Below are 14,727 nucleotides of genomic sequence, written 5' to 3' on the forward strand. Positions count from 1 at the left end.
TGAGGACATTATGTCCCCACAACGCCTATAATTACCCGCGCACGCACGCACACACACGAGAGAGAGAGGGAGGGAGAGAGAGAGAGATGTACTGAATGAGAAAACAGACAGTAGAAATGACAGGGAAGGTATGAAGTCTCACCACACTCCACAGATCCATGTGAAGCCCCGCTGCTGCTCCCAGATCAGCTTCTCTCCGCTTTAACTCCGCCTCAAACACGCGTCACCGAGTCACAGCCGGTGACGCGAAGACGCACCACTCTCCTCCTCCGTCCCGGAGCCAAGCATCATCAAATTCATCATCCATCACCCCTGCTCTGTGTGTGTCTCTCTCTCTTCCTCTCTCTCTCCTCCGCTGTCCTTTTAATGTAACTTCTGACTGATCGGGAGAGCAGGGAGCGTCTGGAAAGCCTGGTCCGGTGACTCCATTTCTGGTGAAGGATCTTCGAGCGCAGCATTCTCTTAAAAGCTGGACACACAGAAGAGAAAGGATCCGACTGTACATTTGGGATAACGCTCCTTCTCCTTGTGGATTTTGGCGCTGTCTTTATTTCCCCTCTGGATCTTATAGTGCATTATAACGCTATGAATGAAGCTGTCTTTTTGGATTTCGATCGTGCCAAAGCTGTTTCTGGGTGACTGCTCTTTCATTATACTTGTGAAGTCGCGTGTCATAATTTTATTATCTTATGAGCTCTATTCGTTTTATTCTAAGCTGTAACTTGTATTTACATCTGTCAAACAATGTCACAGTTTCCTTGAACGTGCATTAAGCGATTCATGCCGACAAATCGTGTGCGTTAATTATCGCGTAAAAAGAGGAAAGTTGGGCGCGCAAAGTTTTGGACACGGTCGATATGGCTATGGTAGCATGGAGAAACACCGAGGGCGTCGGAGACACTCAAGGGACCCTCTCCTCCCCGGTGTCCCAGGTTGCGCCTCTGTCTCTGACCGGGGAGCTGTCGGGACACATAAACCCGCCGCCCTCTCTGGAAATTCCCCAGGCGGCAGCAGCAGCACCTCCGGGAGCTCCGCCGTCCAACCCGTCCGGCACAGCGGCCGCGACCACCGCCACCAACAATAACAACAGCACCTCCTCTTCCTCCTCCTCCTCCTCGTCCATGGACAAACAGCAGAGCCAGCAGATCGAGTGCATCGTTTGCGGAGATAAAAGCAGCGGCAAGCACTACGGACAGTTCACATGTGAAGGATGTAAGAGCTTCTTTAAACGCAGCGTCAGGAGGAACCTGAGCTACACTTGCAGGGCCAACAGAAACTGTCCCGTAGACCAGCACCACCGCAACCAGTGCCAGTACTGTCGCCTCAAGAAATGCCTCAAAGTCGGCATGAGGAGGGAAGGTACGGGCTGGCATCCCCCTGTTGTCGCTATCGGTATTATCACATGATATCATCCACCACTTAATGGCTCAGGACACGTCCAGTCTCACAAAAGCTCGGTTTATTATTTTGCTTGAACACATGTTTATTTTATCTCATCATTTTGGGCATGCTAGAGGATGTAGCCTAGCTTCTGTACACCTACATAATTTCTTTGTGGACACTAGCCTAATTTACGCATCTCCTTTGTCTAGTCCGTGCTGTTGTGGAGATATTGCACTGCTTCTGTTCCTACCGACTTCATATTCTCCTTGTCTCTGAATGGAGCTGGGGGCAGTGTGGGGCTATGTATAGCTGTAGTGTAGTGAGTGATGTTACACAGATTACAGCGTTCAGCTAGCATCCAGTAGCATGTTTACTGTATTATTGTGGCTGTGTGTCCGTCACACACGGTCAGCGTGTGGCTGTTATAGCCGGCAGACATTTTAAATGATAACATGTATAAATTGGACACTAGTGTTGACACACTTTATTCTAATTTCTACGTTTTTCCCCGTTTAAATTGTAGCCTACAAGCGCGTGACGTTTTTACAGGATTATGCGTGGAGTGTGTGGGTGTGTGTCACCTTGCATTCATTATAAATGCTCCCCGTACAGGCCCAAATGGAGCTGCCATTAGCCTACTGCTGCCCAAGGGACTGTGCCCATAGAAAGTTATAAAAACAGTTGTAATTTGAATTAAAATAAAGTTTAATATAGAGTCGCTACCAAAAATGAGGATGAAATAACTAAAACGCAGGCCTCGTAGGCTAGTGTCGACGTAAACAGGTCACAGTAGGCCTACTCCACAGAAAGCAGGAAGTAACGTTAGAGGTAATTAATTCCAGAAGCTATTGGGACCTGAAATTAAATTATTTTTAAAAAGTTATTTTAAAAGAAATACCTTTTAAAGCGCCACAAATCCCCCACGGCATTTTCTGTAGGCTGTGTCATCGTAATAGACTACCGAGATGTCTTTCCTGAAGGTATCCTACAACATTTCTGTCCATTTTTGAAGAAGCTGCCGAGCATTAGCTAGCCCAACTGTATATGAACTGTCATGGACAAAACGATAGCATGTGTGCGTGTGTGTGTGGCGGGGAGTGGGGACTGAAATACATACACTATAGTTCAAAAGTTTTAGGTCACTCTGGCAATTTCATGTTTTCCATGAAAGCTCACACTTGTATTTATGTGCTAACATAATTGCAAAACGGGTTTCTAATCATCAATTAGCCTTTCAGCACGACTAGCTAACACAATGTGCCATTAGATCACAGGAGTGATGGTTGCTGGAAATGTTCCTCTGTATCTGTACCCCTATGTAGATATTCCATCAAAAATCAACCGTTTCCAGCGAGAATAGTGATTTACCAATGTCTAGACTGTATTTGTGATTAATTTAATGTCATCTTCATTGGAAAAAAATATTTTAATTAAAAATTAAGGGCATTTCTAAGCGACCCCAAACTTTATCACGGTTATATATATATATATATATATATATATATATATATATATATATATATATATATATATATATATATATATATATATGCATGCATGTATGTATGTATGTATGTGTACATATATATATATATATATATATATATATATATATATATATATATATATATATACATATATCTATATATGTATGTATCATAGTGTTTTAATGCTCTGAAAGATGCCCCATGTAGCTGCTATTTGTGTTTTCCTCTTAATGTCATCTTTATTATTTCTAGCCCTTCTGGCTTCATGTGCCATTTCCTGTTTTCTGTTGCAGCTGTCCAGAGAGGCAGGATACCCACCCAGTCCTATCACGGCCAGTTTGCTCTGACAAATGGGGACCCTCTGCAATGCCATTCCTACCTATCGGGCTACATCTCCCTGCTGCTGCGGGCCGAGCCCTACCCGACTTCCAGGTTCGGCTCTCAGTGCCTGCAAAGCAACAACATCATGGGCATCGAGAACATCTGTGAGCTGGCGGCCCGGATGCTGTTCAGCGCCGTGGAGTGGGCCCGAAACATCCCGTTCTTCCCGGACCTGCAGGTACCGGACCAGGTGGCCCTCCTCCGCCTCACCTGGAGCGAACTTTTCGTCCTGAACGCCGCCCAGTGCTCCATGCCCGTCCACGTCGCCCCGCTGCTGGCCGCCGCAGGCCTCCATGCGTCTCCGATGTCCGCGGACCGGGTTGTGGCCTTCATGGACCACATCCGGGTCTTCCAGGAGCAGGTGGAGAAGCTGAAGGTGCTGCACGTGGATTCCGCAGAGTACAGCTGCATCAAGGCCATCGTGCTTTTCACCACAGGTACTCTGTCTGCACAGCACTCACCGTACAGGGCTGCAGTGGGATTGTTTTCTTAGCAAAAACGTACACATTTCAACATTCAAAATAATAAAAATAATATCCAGTCATATATGACCAACAAAATATCGTCAGTATCAAGCTAACGCATCAATCTGTGAACGGTATTTTTCATGTCGTGGAAAATAGAAGGCAAGCGAACTAAAAAGCTTTACTTTTATTTATCTGGAAATTATCGCTATTTAAATATTTTTAAAAGAATATTTTTATATACTTTTTCCGTAAACAGTGAAGTAGTATGGTGTAAAAGGCTGCTTAAAAATGTAGTTTTGTAGAAATTGGTAAATTATTTTGGACGACCTTGCTATTAGTTAAATGTACATTTTCGCGGGGCGGAAATGAAATTAAGGTCATCCAAAAAATAAATAAATAAATCGGATGTATTTATTTGAACATAAATATTTTACTCCTACTAATTCCAGTGAGATCTCCCTTGGATCGCACTGAAAACACTTGCATTTTTATGAACAGGAAAGGACACGAAGGAGAATAAAATATTGAATGTATGCCGCGTTTGAGCAGTTTTCCCTCCATATAACTTACGTAATTTCTTTGCTGTTGGCTCGGATCTGCAGTGAACCTACATGACCTCGTACAGCCCGTCAGCTCTTAAAGCAACAGTTCACCGCTATACGCACTGTATTGTTGTTATTCTAAAATTAAAGAGTCAGTGTGTGAGTTTAGACGGATTTACTAATTGAATCCAGTCTTTGCTGAAATGTTGAATATTTTGCTTGAATGAAGTTATAGCATATACAAATAAAAAAATAAAGCTCATCCAGTCCAGTATTTTATTCCACTGGTGCTTCATGTAAAAGGCTAAGCAGCCACGTATTTTATCAAACACACTATTTTATGCTACTGAAAATGTGGTTTTTTAAGCATAAACAGAAAGGAGCGGAATTTTTGAATGTTTTTATTAATTATGTTGCAAATTAAATATTAATTTATTATTTATTGCATATACTTTTTATATGCTATTATGTAATATTTATTTTATTTCAGATATAAATGTGAATAGATTAATTTTCCTTCGGTCTTTGCATTTGGAAATTCGTTCCTGAAGCTATTAGTAGACGTTGCAATGCAAAATGTGTACTGGTTCCTTCACAGCTTTATAATAAGAGTCAGAAAAATGTTTGATGGCAGGATTGTGAGCTGGATGTAAAGGATGAGTAGCTGCCGAGTAAAACATAAAGGAAGGTCTCCTATGTAGGTCTATTTTTGTTGCCATGAGCACATCTGAGCACGTGTCTTTAAACTGGGACACAGTAACTGTTCTTAAATCCCTGCTGCCATCCGGCCTGCAACGCTACAGTACAAGCAGGGTTCTGCTTTGTGTAGAAAGGGGAAGGTCCTATACAGTAGAGCAATCGATTATATGACTGTGCTGTGATACTGTTTTGGACTGTTTCCTTATTTCTGCATAATGAGCATTATTTTTTTAGATTTGATTGGAGCTTAAGTACAATCCAAGATCTTTAACTATGTGCTGCTTTTTTAAATCCTGCATAGCACATCCTATTGTTATTCCTATTCATATTATTATCATTATTGTCACTGCTGCATTGTATTATTACATTATTTTTATGTAAATTATTATCTCTGATTGGCTGGTTTATTTCTTGTTAAATATTGTACACAGCAGGTGCTTAGTATGCTTCACTGTTCTTTCTCATCAAGACTCATCCGTATCTGCTTATTATAAGATATTAAACAGTTTGGATCTAGCCACAAAAGTTCATCATTCCACTCCTTTAACCTCTCAATATCCTCGCTGTTTTATGGATTTTATTGCCGATTTGGCTTCCTTAAATAGATATATGGGTGTATTATAACAGAAAAACTATGGGGCCAAAATGCACATATGACACTTAATTGAAAATTAGAATCTTATACATTATTCGTGTGATGTCTTCATGACTAAAACTAACTTAAATGGGTCACTGGTGACCTGGTGGCTATTAAGAGGTTAATTTCTTCACTTGAAATCTAGTCAGCAAACAGAACAGACTTTTTTTTATTTCGTCATAAAATATATTTGATTTTTGTTTCTGGCGATTTTGTGATTTGCAATAATTATTCAAACATTTTTCACACGGCACGATATCCACCGCTGATTTAGCTCTGTCTTCCCCACACTGCTGTGAGGTTATTTTGTCCAAACAGTAACAAACGCTAAATTGTGTTATTTCTCATTTTGCTGGTGAACCCCGATTGAGGTCCTGACTGCTTCTCCTCCTGCCTGTTGTTTGTCCACGTCATTCTCTCTGTCTTCAGATGCCTGTGGTCTGTCGGACGTGGCCCATGTGGAGGGTCTCCAGGAGAAATCGCAGTGTGCGTTAGAGGAGTATGTGAGGAGCCAGTATCCCAACCAGCCTAACAGGTTTGGGAAGCTGCTGCTTCGATTGCCTTCCCTCCGCACCGTCTCCTCCTCTGTCATAGAGCAGCTTTTCTTCGTGCGTCTGGTGGGGAAGACCCCCATAGAAACTCTGATAAGGGACATGCTGCTGTCTGGTAGCAGCTTCAACTGGCCCTACATGCCTATTCAATAGAGGAAAAGCTGCTGTGGTGCTCCTAAGGTCAGGAAAGGTCCCACACCTCAAATCAAGTCATTTCAGATCGTGCAGTGTAAAAACTCTGTTGATCCAAACAAGGGGAAAAAAAGCTGCCAGTGGAATGAGATTATTAAAGGCATTTTAAATGTAAAAGAATTATTTTAGTTACCGTTTTTTTCTGGATACCAGAGAAGTGATCCACCTTATTGAGCATTGCGTGCCTATGTTTCCGCAAAGGCCCCTAAAACAAATGAGCTATGATGACAACGTAAAATGATCTGACCCCACTGGCAGAATTTTTTACTTGTTCGACGAGAAACAATAATTTCTGAAATGACCTGTTGTGATGGACATTTTTTTTGCAGTGTGGTGACCTCTCACAGTCTATGGTTTTTGGGATAACAAACGATATTTATTGGACCTGTGTGTATATTTATCGTGCTTGTAAATTATGTTTTGGATCCCTCTTCTTAATGTTTTACATATTTTTGCCCCGGCTAGTGAGAAAACTGCAGGGATTGTCTTGTGTTGATCTGTTTTGTTTTGTTTTTTTCTGTTGTTGTTGTTGTTTTCATACCTTCCAGACATAGCACTTTGGACTAAAGAAACATTTGAGAGTGATTTAACGCAAGTGTTTGAAACCCAACATCACCTGACTTCAGCCTATTTGCTCAGTTGCGCACAGACCGAAAATTGAGATTATTCCTCTGTTTTAGCTACTTTGGATTCTTATTCTGTTTTTTACTATCGACAAATGAAAAATGAGAACAGCACAAACTATCTGGAAACAGCACTTCTCATCGTAAGTGTTAGGTCGCACCAAGTAATGCATTATTTGTTTATCATTTCATAGGTAATATCACTACTTTTTTTTACTTCAGTAATCCCTTAAATGAATTAGTGAATATATCCTTGCCGATAAAATAATTTCCTCTTGCCATAATGTTCGATTTGTACTCTCTTTGCCTTTAAAAGCAACATTTTAAAACAGTTTTTTTCTTATGAGATTTGTGCATTTTGTCAGTGTTTTGTTATTTCTCATCTAAACTGCTGGCTAATTGCGGTGACGGTGAGTGAGGCTGAATGTTACGCAGCTTAATCTGAGGTGTTAAACTAAGAAATCGTATTCCCCACAGACAAAAGTGTTGACATTACGAGATCAATGACAAATGCATTACCAAATACTTCTAATTCATTTACGTCTGCAGGACTTGTACACTGACTTCCTCAGAAAGATTTTAAATGGCAGTGCCTGCGACGGAAAACTACAATTTCTTAATGGGATACCAATTTCCCAGACCAAGAAGCAGATCTGTTTGATTATAACTCATGCATTGATGAGCCCAGGCCACGAAATGGCACAACTGACCACTGCAGGGTATTGCTGAATTGAGAGTGTAAGTGTATGTGTGCGTGCGCGTGTTTCAGTGAGTGTGTGTATTTGTGTTTACTTCTTTTTGACAACCACTCTGATGTACTGTGAAAGCATATTGGTTAACATATTGGTACCGTATTAAATTATAACTCCAGATTTATAAATAAAGTGTATTTGGTTTATTTCGCCATTCCACTTGCATGTTGTTTGTGATCGCCACCTCAACAGCACAAACAAGTGTGTTTACATACGTGTGTCAGTGAGCACGTGGACTCTTCTGTGTTGAAAGTGAGCACCAAAATGAAAGAGCTGTCTGGTGTTGCGGAGCCTGTTTGTGGCTCTAATATTGCCACTAATTGGACATTTTAATCAAACTAATTGCTCCCACTGACTGTGACAGCTTTCTGTGAATGTCAGGATCTTTTAAATGTTGCCTTGTTTAAAGACTTTCTGATGGAAGGCGTTTAGCTTTTCTCACAGATTTTGTCCTTGATCAGGCAGTTATAGCATATTTACAACTCCACTGAACAGAAGAAAGAGGGTTGACCATTCATAAAACATGCATTTATTTGAGTTCTGAAAGAATTTTTGACTGTATATTATTTTTTAATGGAACGAAAACATTATTTGCATTTTTAATAATTATGCAAAGTATATAAAGAAAAATGTAACAACAATCCAAACACAAAAATGAAAATGATCTTGCAGTGATTAGAGCAGCTATAACAGTGTTTTCACAAAGGAAACCCCACAATTTCCGTCGTCAGAATGTCAAAATACATGCCTCATGTAGAGAAGTCTGTTTTCATATAAGTTAAACCAGTTTTTACAACTTGTGGCTAATTTACCACTCCTTTTTTTTTGCTATGAAAGCTTCTATCAAATCTGAAAAGTGGTTAAACTCTGCATTAGAGAGAGGAGAGCTGAATGAAAATGGAGTTATAATCGCGTCTGTGGTGCCAGATTGAAGAGGACAGAGAGGATTAAAGCAGCTTCTTTGCTTCTTAGTGGACAGAGAGCTAATGAGGGGCCCCTGTGTGCTCTGTCACTACAGTTTACCCTGAGGAGGATGAAGCTGGGTGCTCCACGGTCCCTGGGTGTTCTGGGCCAAAGGGCCAACATAAAACAACGGAGCATTTTCCCACACACGTACAGGAGACCAAATGGAAGAAAACGATAAAGCCTCTGTCGGCTGCTGGTGGAGGAGAATCACAGTCTGCTGCTCACATGGAGTTAGACTTGGTGCCGGTTTTTTCCGCATGTCTTGGCCCGAGTAATAAATAAGAAAGAGCAACCTCGCTGCCGTTTTTGTGGCACGGAAGCAGTACGGGTTGGACTCAGCCAATCAGCTTTCAGAAGCCAAAGTGCGCAGCCAATCACGTAACGTCTTGGTTTTTAAATATTTAGATTCATATGTGAAGTGGTGACTAACAATTGAACCAAGATGCTCATACCCACAGAAAGCTTTTGCACATCAGGATACACATAAATATTGCATCATAAATTACGGCTTCTTGATTAAGTAAAATACTATTTTCTGTTGCTGTAATTATCTATTTGGAATTAAATTGATTCTTTGTTTGCATCTTCTAGAATTTATCAGTCTGTAATGTTTTACATTAAAAAAATAAAATCAACCCTTTCATGGTGATGACGCTCCCAGAAAAAAAAAAATCTCTAATTGTGTTTGAAACAATTAAATATGTTTTTAGCCGAGTAAATTTCTGACAAATAAGGTTTTGGGACTGAAAACGAAATTAAACGTGTTTCCAGTACTCTTTGTCGCATCCAGTAGGGTCACTGCTGAGCTCCTCTTGCCTGTTTTTAAAATGTTAACTTTAGACGTAACCCTGCATTCATTTTTCTCACATTTTTTGATGATGGCTTTTGCAACTTTCAGAGTGGTGAACTAATAATTTAAGAATTCGATGTAATTCGGAGGAAACCTACAGATGTTAATGTATTAAATTTGATTGGTTGTAGGAACGTGGCTGTTCTGTTTAGTTTTTGACATAAGACCGCTGTGACTGCAGCTTCTGAAGCCGGCTCAACGACAATAATTATCTGAACTCTATTACGATGTAGTTTTCCTTTCTAAAATTCGATTTTTACACCATAGTGATGCTTTAAAATGTATACATAATTTTTAGAAAGCATTTTAATTGAGTAAAAAAATTGGGTTATTTATTATAGAAATCCAGGGATTTGTCAATACATCAGGTTTAAGAAATTAAAGAACAAAAAGAAAACGCGACTCAGTTTTCCCTTTCAATCTTAGCCTATCGTCTACTTATTTTCCCTTTTTTCCGAAAAGGAAAAAGAAAACGAAAATTAAGAAAAGATTGTTTTGTAGTTTTTCTTAAACTGATCGTGTTCTGCTTCGTGGACACTGACAATAAAACTTCACAGTGGATTTGTTTCACTGAGAAGCAGGAGTCAGTCGATAGAAGAAAATGCGCCCTTCTATTATACTCCCGATGTTTCTTTAAAAAAGAAAACGTCTCCCTGCTCTGAAAAGCTCATTAAGGGACTCGTGTCCGTTAATAAGCCGGAAACGAATTAAAAAAAAGATCGCTGACTGTTATTAAGTCCTGCTTCAAAATAAACTGTTGAACCACTGATCAGAGCTGCAGGTCTGACACAGTGATGGATTTTTAAAAAGAATATACTTTATGCTACAGTTTCTATTACATTTTATTATTATTACATTACATTTTATACTATTACATTTTATTATTATATATCAATCTCTCTCTCTCTCTCTCTCTCTCTGTATATGTATATATATATATATATATATATATATATATATATATACACATACACACACACACACACACACACACACACACACACACACACACACACACACACACACACACACACACATAATTAACTTCAGAAGTGAAGAGTTGTTAATCTTTGGGAGAAATCACGTTCTCACGCTGAATTCAACACTCATTATTCTGAACAATAACTCATTTGCCTCTTTTATACCACAAATGGTTTTATATAAGCCAGTATATTGTATGTATTCTTTGACAGATTTCACTGAAAAACATATATAGTAGTACACAATCAACTAAAAAATCCAGTCCAGACAGTCTGCTTCATCAATCCGTCTACAGCGCAAAGCAACTAAACATGCAGTTATGATTTCATTTTTGTTTTATTTTCAACAATTGAAAATATCTTTAACATTTGGTTTAAGTCTGAGTGAAAATGAAACTTTTTCCTTTTTTTTATAGCGGTGCACTTAACTGTTAAGACATTACAAACTTAGAGAAAAAGAGGAAGTTTAAATTTCATTGTAGGAAAAAAAAGTCAAGGTGAAGAAGTAAGTTAATAAATAAATAAATATTAGTGTGTGTGTGAGAGAGAGAGAGCTTCATTCTTAGTTTGTAATGTGCTGTAGTCAGACTTCCTTAGATATTATTGTCTATATAAATTACACATCCTCTTTACATGTGTTAAACATTTATGTCATTTTTTGTGTGTGTTTCATTGTAAAGTGTGTGAGCTGAACTTTGTTGAGTCAATAGTTGCCTACAGTATGGATATTGTGGCTTACCCTAATACCTTTAATCAGCCTTAATTTCCTCTGAAGCTGAAACAGCCACATCCTCTTTTGTAAACACGTGAAGTGATATTCTGCCTAGAGCTTTATCCTAAACGGTAAAATGAGCGCACACAGGGGTCGAGCAAAACAACAATGCATGCTGTACAAGTCGCTAGAAGTGGTCTGATTTGGGAGAATGATAAACACATTTATTGCTGAGATGAGGCTCTGTATGTATGGGAGCGCTGGAACATCTGAGAACCACTTTCACATTTTGTGCAGAAATCCTGTTCAAAAGCCAAATCTGTGGAACAGCAGGCAGCCTCCTTAGATTAAAGAAAAACCTTCAAAAATATTTTTGAAGTGACCAGCAGCAGATCTTCACTTCAGAATTACATTCCCGCTGTTTAATTGTGTGTTAGAAATACAGTTTATTTTGTGACATGTGATTCTCCATCATAAATCTTTTCCTCTAGTCAGTAAATATTTGGTCCTCTTCTCTTCATCTATAGGAGAGTGTGTACAATTTCTGTGAGCAAACCTCAGCTGCTGAGAAACGTGAACAAGTTGTCTTTCCCCTTTTGTTTCTCTTCCTTGTCCTCCAAATGCCCCTTTAATCCTGCTCTACATGTCAGACTGACATCACTGTGACTCCTACTCTTGTGCCTTCAAGCTGATGGTGTGACTGAAGAGGTTATCCTTGGATCCAGTGACCTCTGACCCTGGCCTGGCCTTCCACTGGCTAAAGAGAAAGGCGATATGATAGTAATGAGTTGTTCAGGGATGTTGAGCTAAAGCCACCAAACTCCTGCACTACAGTCACGCTATTTGATGTCATCTCCAAACCCCTCCGACTGAAAAGGTTGTTAATGCTCATGGAGCAATGATCTTTAAAGGAGCAGTGGTCTCAAACGCTCGCGGACAAAATTCAGTCTCTGTCATTTTTTTGTCACTTGAAGAATGCAAATTTCCACACAAGGCGGCTAAGCTTCGGCGAGTGCCACGCCTCAGCGAGCCCATCTGACGCTCGTGGAAACTGCATCTTAAAAGCAGTGAATGTTGGTGGAAGCCTGTCTGCTGAGGAGCCCCCCTCGCAAAACATTTCAGCGACCAAGGAGGAAAAAAAAAAAGAAAACACCAATCAACTCAAGGACTGTACAATGAGTGGTCTGCCGTTGCTAAGAGACAGATGCAGAATAACCTCCATGAGAAACCTGACCATGACCCTTCCTCCTACTCCTCCTCCTCCTCCTCCTCCTCCTCCCAAACAGCCTCTCCCTCTCCTACCCAATTAATAGTGAACATTAAAGCCCACCTCTGTCACATTAAAGCTGAAAAGCAGGGAGGTGGAGGAGGGGTGGGGTTTGTTTTAAGAAGAAGCTGCATGGAAGGTTTTTGGATTATTCCTTAAAGGAACAATAAACCAATTTTCCTTTTTTTTCTTCCATGACAGAGTGAATGTGTAGTGGGCGCAGCAGGAATGAAGGGCTTTACGCAGGCTGGAGGATGGGTGGAGTTTGGGATGGATAAGGGCAGGGTGGGGGTGGGCAGAGGGAATCTGTCAGATGAATGAGATGATGAAGATTTGACAGAAAGGTGACAGAGAGTTCAGCTCATACGAGGCCTGTCGATTAGTGTGTTTGTGGCTGACAGGTGGAATCCCAGGGGCGCGTCTGTCACTGCTGACTGCTGCCAGGCCCGGCCCCAGCAGCACCACCACAGGAGACACCCATGGGCGGGGATATGCCACAGACACCGTGGCACCTCATTGGCCCGGACCGCCAGCTCGGCCTCCCAGTCAGAGAGCCTAGATTAAAGCTTTATTGTGCGCAGAAAGCAGGGCGAAAGTCATGTTAATCCCTCACTAATACACTGCTATCAGTGATCTGTTTTTATAAACACAATCCAAACAAGCTTCCTGGAACTGGTATTAATCTGACCGATGGGACAATAGATTTTTGGGGCCATGTGAAATACTATTTTTTGTTTGTTTGTGTATGTACTGTTGCAGCAGTGTATGGGAAACTGAAAAGCACAGTGCTGAGAAGGCCTCTGCAGTTGCTAAGATCTATTAACATGCAAATCTTCCTTTTTAAAAAGTTTTTCTTTCTCACTGGAAAGGCAATGAGGCCAAAAGGAAAAAAAAAAATCATACTGGGTTGAAGAAAGCAGTCATTATAGCAAAATCATATCACACCAGGGACAAATGCAGGCTTCAGTGGATTTACTATGGATATGATGGTGTCTAATATCTAAATAGAATATCAGTTTCTCACTGAGGTTGTACACATGAAGCAGTCAGCGTAGTTCAGGCATGGCAGCTTGCAGATGCCTTTTAAAGAGAAATGCAGGGAATATGGTGCAGGAAGTATTCAGATTGTCCACTTGAAGCCACTTAAATCAATATGTCTATGATAACCATCCATTCATTATCTATACACCGCTTAATCCTCATTAGGGTCACGGTGGGGCTGGCGTCTATCCCAGATGATTTAGTGTGAAGGCAGAGCACCAGGACAGGTCACCAGTCTATCACAGGGCTACATATAGAGACAAACAATCACACTCACATTTACGCCTACGGACAATTTAGAGTTACCAAATGACCTCAGCATGTTTTTGAACTATGGGAGGAAACCGGAGGACCCAGTGAAAACCCATGCATGCACAGGGAGAACATGCAAACATTGCATACAGAAGGATCCCATCCCCAGGCCGGGACATAAACCAGGGATCTGTAGCTGAAGCCACTGCCTCTATATAATAACCATGCAATGCAAAAACAATATGATAATGTAAAAGAGGTTGGCTACTCACACAGGGATCAGCTTCCTCGGCTTCAAATTAGTTTCTCTCATAAACAAAGTCCTGGTTTCATTGTAGAGCATCCTTTCTCAACCGTCATTACATATATGGGGCATGTATTCTACAACAACCTGTAAGAACTTCAAAACTTAACCTCAGAATACTTAGACATATGATGAGTATCAGTGGACTCTTTCTGAAGATGAATGTGAATATCTACCTGTCCGTTATGGAGAAAATAGCTTTCACATTAACTGTACACCTTCAGCATTAATTGTTACACAATTACAGTCTTAAGAAAACCATAATGAAACACATCTGGCCCATTTTGTTCTGTCTTAGTGGAAATTAAAACACTTACGTAACACACACAAACATTGAATTCAGTCAGGCACATCTAAAATATATAATTGGCATATCAAGCAGACCGTAGGCTGTTAACAGGTGTCACAGAACAGAAGTGTGTCAAGTTGCCATTTTGACAAAATACTGCCTCCTTTATTCATGCACATCCCATTAGAAGGGTGAAATTAAGAACAGCACCGAGGAAGCTTTTAGAACGCTCTCTATTCAGAAAATGAAACACAGACAAGGTTCCAGCTGGTTGCAAAAGTTTGTACTATTCCTGTGGTGACAAAGTCAAAAGCACTGCAGCTATTCAGGGCTGTACTTTCACACAGTGTTC

The 14,727-nt window shown here is 40.4% G+C and overlaps 1 protein-coding gene across 2 annotated transcripts; it reads left to right on the forward strand.

Annotated features, from left to right (window-relative positions):
- Positions 1–177: 177 nt before the first annotated feature.
- On the forward strand, positions 178–7,860 carry LOC110964936 (COUP transcription factor 2-like). 2 transcript variants are annotated; one of them, XM_051960510.1, is made up of 3 exons: positions 178–635; positions 3,164–3,688; positions 6,026–7,860. In XM_051960510.1, exons 1-3 carry the CDS (start codon positions 590–592, stop codon positions 6,298–6,300), a joined length of 846 nt encoding a protein of 281 aa, XP_051816470.1. In that variant the 5' UTR covers positions 178–589; the 3' UTR covers positions 6,301–7,860. The 2 variants fall into 2 exon arrangements, with proteins under 2 accessions (XP_051816470.1, XP_022069493.1); XM_022213801.2 differs by having other exon boundaries at positions 182–1,359.
- The last annotated feature ends 6,867 nt before the right edge of the window (positions 7,861–14,727 follow it).

This window comes from Acanthochromis polyacanthus, chromosome 2, assembly GCF_021347895.1.
Source record: "Acanthochromis polyacanthus isolate Apoly-LR-REF ecotype Palm Island chromosome 2, KAUST_Apoly_ChrSc, whole genome shotgun sequence".
In the NCBI taxonomy this organism is placed as follows: domain Eukaryota; kingdom Metazoa; phylum Chordata; class Actinopteri; family Pomacentridae; genus Acanthochromis; species Acanthochromis polyacanthus.